General features: G+C 37.5%; 1 protein-coding gene across 1 annotated transcript in view; it reads left to right on the forward strand.

The window, feature by feature from the left end:
- The window catches only part of ift56 (intraflagellar transport 56), an 8,884-nt gene that overhangs the window by 4,024 nt on the left and 1,510 nt on the right, over window positions 1-3,350 (forward strand). The window contains exons 7-15 of the mRNA XM_014005015.1: window positions 383-554; window positions 790-864; window positions 973-1,075; window positions 1,329-1,384; window positions 2,067-2,120; window positions 2,206-2,269; window positions 2,350-2,438; window positions 2,670-2,753; window positions 2,830-2,899. Coding sequence (XP_013860469.1) covers window positions 383-554; window positions 790-864; window positions 973-1,075; window positions 1,329-1,384; window positions 2,067-2,120; window positions 2,206-2,269; window positions 2,350-2,438; window positions 2,670-2,753; window positions 2,830-2,899 — 767 coding nt within the window. The remainder of the gene's footprint in view (window positions 1-382; window positions 555-789; window positions 865-972; window positions 1,076-1,328; window positions 1,385-2,066; window positions 2,121-2,205; window positions 2,270-2,349; window positions 2,439-2,669; window positions 2,754-2,829; window positions 2,900-3,350) is intronic.

Raw genomic sequence — 3,350 nt, forward strand, 5'->3', positions numbered from 1 at the left:
TTATTACATAATGCGGCTGTGAATATTACAAAATGTGTTGAAGACTTTTATTACATTTTGCGCCAGTTATTACATAATACGGTTTTAGTTTGTCTTTATTACATTTTGAAGCCCGGTTTTATTGCATATTGCGGCGTTACAGCGTGTCCTAATCCTAACTCCAAAATCTGAGTGCCGCAACCCTGTGGAACAAGCTCATTTTCAGCCATTTGTATGAAGGATCTGGTTCTTTTGTKTAGGATCTATAAAATATGACGGACCAGCAAGTCTTTGCCTTTTGRCTCAGCTCCTTCTTCACCACAACAAAATCCAACATCTTTATCACTGTAGCTGTGRCTCCAAGCCCAGTTTCCACTCTGTCGCTGCTTGTTGTCTTTTGYAGAGATTACCTGGCTCTAAAGGTGTACGTGGCTCTGTGTTACTACAAGCTGGACTACTACGACGTGTCCCAGGAGGTGCTGGCCGTGTACCTGCAGAACATCCCCGACTCAACCACCGCTCTGAACCTCAAGGCCTGCAACCACTACAGGCTTTACGACGGCAAGGCAGCTGAGGTACTCAGCTTTTGATTGGTCCATGTTTGGATTGCAGTCTTCGTTGTTTGCAAGCTTTGAATTACTCAACCAAATATTATTTTTTTCATAGAAAGTACTTTTTTTAGCACCAACCTTCTTCACTCCATGTAGCTTATGCTAAAGTTTTATCCTAAACATTAATAATGTTAATAATTACAGTTAAATGAGTAAAAGCTTGTCTTAAATGTGATTTTGTATTTGTGTGAACTTTCAGGCTGAGTTGAAGAATCTAATCGACGTCTCTTCCTGCTCCTTTGAGTTTGCAAAAGAGCTCATTCGACACAACCTGGTAAGCTCCTCCCCAGTTCCAGCTGTGAGTGTGTAGATGTGTGTGTGTGTGAGTGTGTACACCTACAGTAAGGCCCTACATGCTCAACTTCCTCTCTGTGCTCTGCAGGTGGTATTTCGTGGTGGCGAGGGGGCGTTACAGGTGCTTCCCCCTCTGATCGACGTGATCCCTGAAGCGAGACTCAACCTGGTCATTTACTATCTGAGACAGGGTGTGTGCACATCGAAACAACTTTTAACAAATATACTGGATAGAGTAAAACATCTGTAAATAATGTTTAAATTAATAAATTACTGTGATGTGAAAATAGGACAAGAGGTAGGAACAAGTAAAGAGTTTTCTTTCCAAATAATATACAACTAATTAAATATTTAAACGATTTAATACTTCGATGTGTTTACTCAATGTCTGCTTGTTGAAGTTGCCAATGTTAAAAAAAATCCTGCCGTGTTTATATTTTGCAGATGATGTACAGGAAGCTTACAACCTCATCCAAGATTTGGTTCCCTCCACACCTCAGGTGACGATACATTTTATTTTAATCCCTCTCTCCTGTTTGCAGGTTGCGCACCTGGTATTCTTTCTATTTTGTCAAAAACGTACTGTTATGAATGAGCCAGATATCKTTTTACATGCTACATTGGAGAGTTCTGAAAGAGATTTTTCTTTTCTTAAACTTTTTATTTTATACTTTAAAAGCACTTTATTGTCTCATAAACATGAAAATATCAATCTTTAAAGGGGCGACATTATGTGTTTCTCAGGCATATATGTAAATTCTATACCATAATGAATTAACTATGTCACCTTCAGTTGTTATTAAAATGTTGTTTATATGTTTAAATAGAAAATAAACTGCTCTGGGATGAGGAAGCTTGGTTCTGAGACACAGCCCAGAGGAGGAGCTGATCCCTGAAGGTGGTTCTAGGTCCAACCGGTCATTTTTGCTCTCCTGCCTGGCTGCCTCGGGACAGCACAGGATTTCTCCAACATGCATGAATGAGTCAGAGCAAGACTCTGGGCGTGTTTTTTTTATGAGAGGAGAACATTATAACATGATATAAAGTTTTACAAAGTTGATTTTACATGATATTGCCCCTTYAAAAATGCTTTGCTTTTGCACATCTTTTGTATTTATTTTAAAGCTTTTGATGCACCTTTTAAGTTCACCCTAGATTAATGATTTTGAATTGCTCTGACAGGAGTACATTTTGAAAGGAGTGGTGAACGCCGCTCTTGGACAGGAGCTTGGATCAGTGAGTATTTCTGTTAACCCTTTACATATCGGCACACAGATCAGAGCTCAGAGTGTGAAAACAAATGTGTGTTTCTGTGTTTCAGAGGAAACATTTGAAAAATGCTCGGGAGTTCTTTCAGCTGGTTGGAGGCTCGGCGAGCGAATGTGGTACGCCAAGTAAAACTTTATTTTTTTTCAAGTTTGAAATCCAGAATATGTGGGAATTTAAGTACATCTTTTATTTTCAGACACTATTCCTGGCAGACAATGCATGGCTTCCTGCTTCTTCCTCTTAAAACAGTTCGAAGATGTTCTCGTTTATCTCAACTCCGTCAAGGTTAGAGAYGCACCAGTGTAATACTGATGAAAGCTTTCATTGTTGTTGTTCTGGGTTTTTTTCTTTTCTTCTTTAAGATCGCCAACAAAAAGCAACCACTTGTAGCCATGATTCACTTGATTACTGATTGTTTTTACAAGAAACACTTTAAAAATGTTCAGAAGTTCCCAGGACGCTTCTAACTTTTTTTGCGTAATTGCTGTATTTATTTATTTATTTATTTATTTTCAGAATTACTTCTACAATGATGATACGTTTAACTTTAACTACGCCCAGGCTAAAGCAGCGCTCGGCAACTACAAAGCTGCAGAGGAGGTAAAATTTTGAACAATTACCTGAYAGTTTTATTGTGTTCTGTGTTTCATTTTTATTCTCTCTTTTTTTTTTGTAGATTTTTCTTCTTATTCAGAGCGAAAAGATCAAGAATGACTACATTTACATCAGCTGGCTGGCACGATGCTGTACGTATAACAGTTGCACTATTCATAGTGTAGTTAATGGTAAGAAATGTTTTAGAAAAGTTTATAGATCATAGGTCTATAAACTATATAAAAATAGTCTATAAAAAGTTTTAATAGAATGGACAAAAACCATACATAAACTTTAAATAGTTTAAAGTTTAGTTTAAAGCAAATGCAAGAAGGAAAACACTTACTTGTTCCTTTGTTTTTAACTAAACTTTAAACTTTTAAGTTAAACTGTGGCAGCACCAGCATGAAAAGAAAATCTGCTTGTGGATCCTGCTCCTTCCTGTCTGTTGACTAATAGGAGAGGAGCTGACCCAAGAAGCCCCGCCCACATTATTTGCATAACAAGGGAGAAATGCATAAGGAAATGTAAATACAGGAGACAGAGCAATGTCAAAACAGCACATGACTTGAGAAGAAAATTATAAAAAAAATTATTAAATAT

Source organism: Austrofundulus limnaeus, unplaced genomic scaffold, assembly GCF_001266775.1.
Source record: "Austrofundulus limnaeus strain Quisiro unplaced genomic scaffold, Austrofundulus_limnaeus-1.0 Scaffold27, whole genome shotgun sequence".
Taxonomy (NCBI): domain Eukaryota; kingdom Metazoa; phylum Chordata; class Actinopteri; order Cyprinodontiformes; family Rivulidae; genus Austrofundulus; species Austrofundulus limnaeus.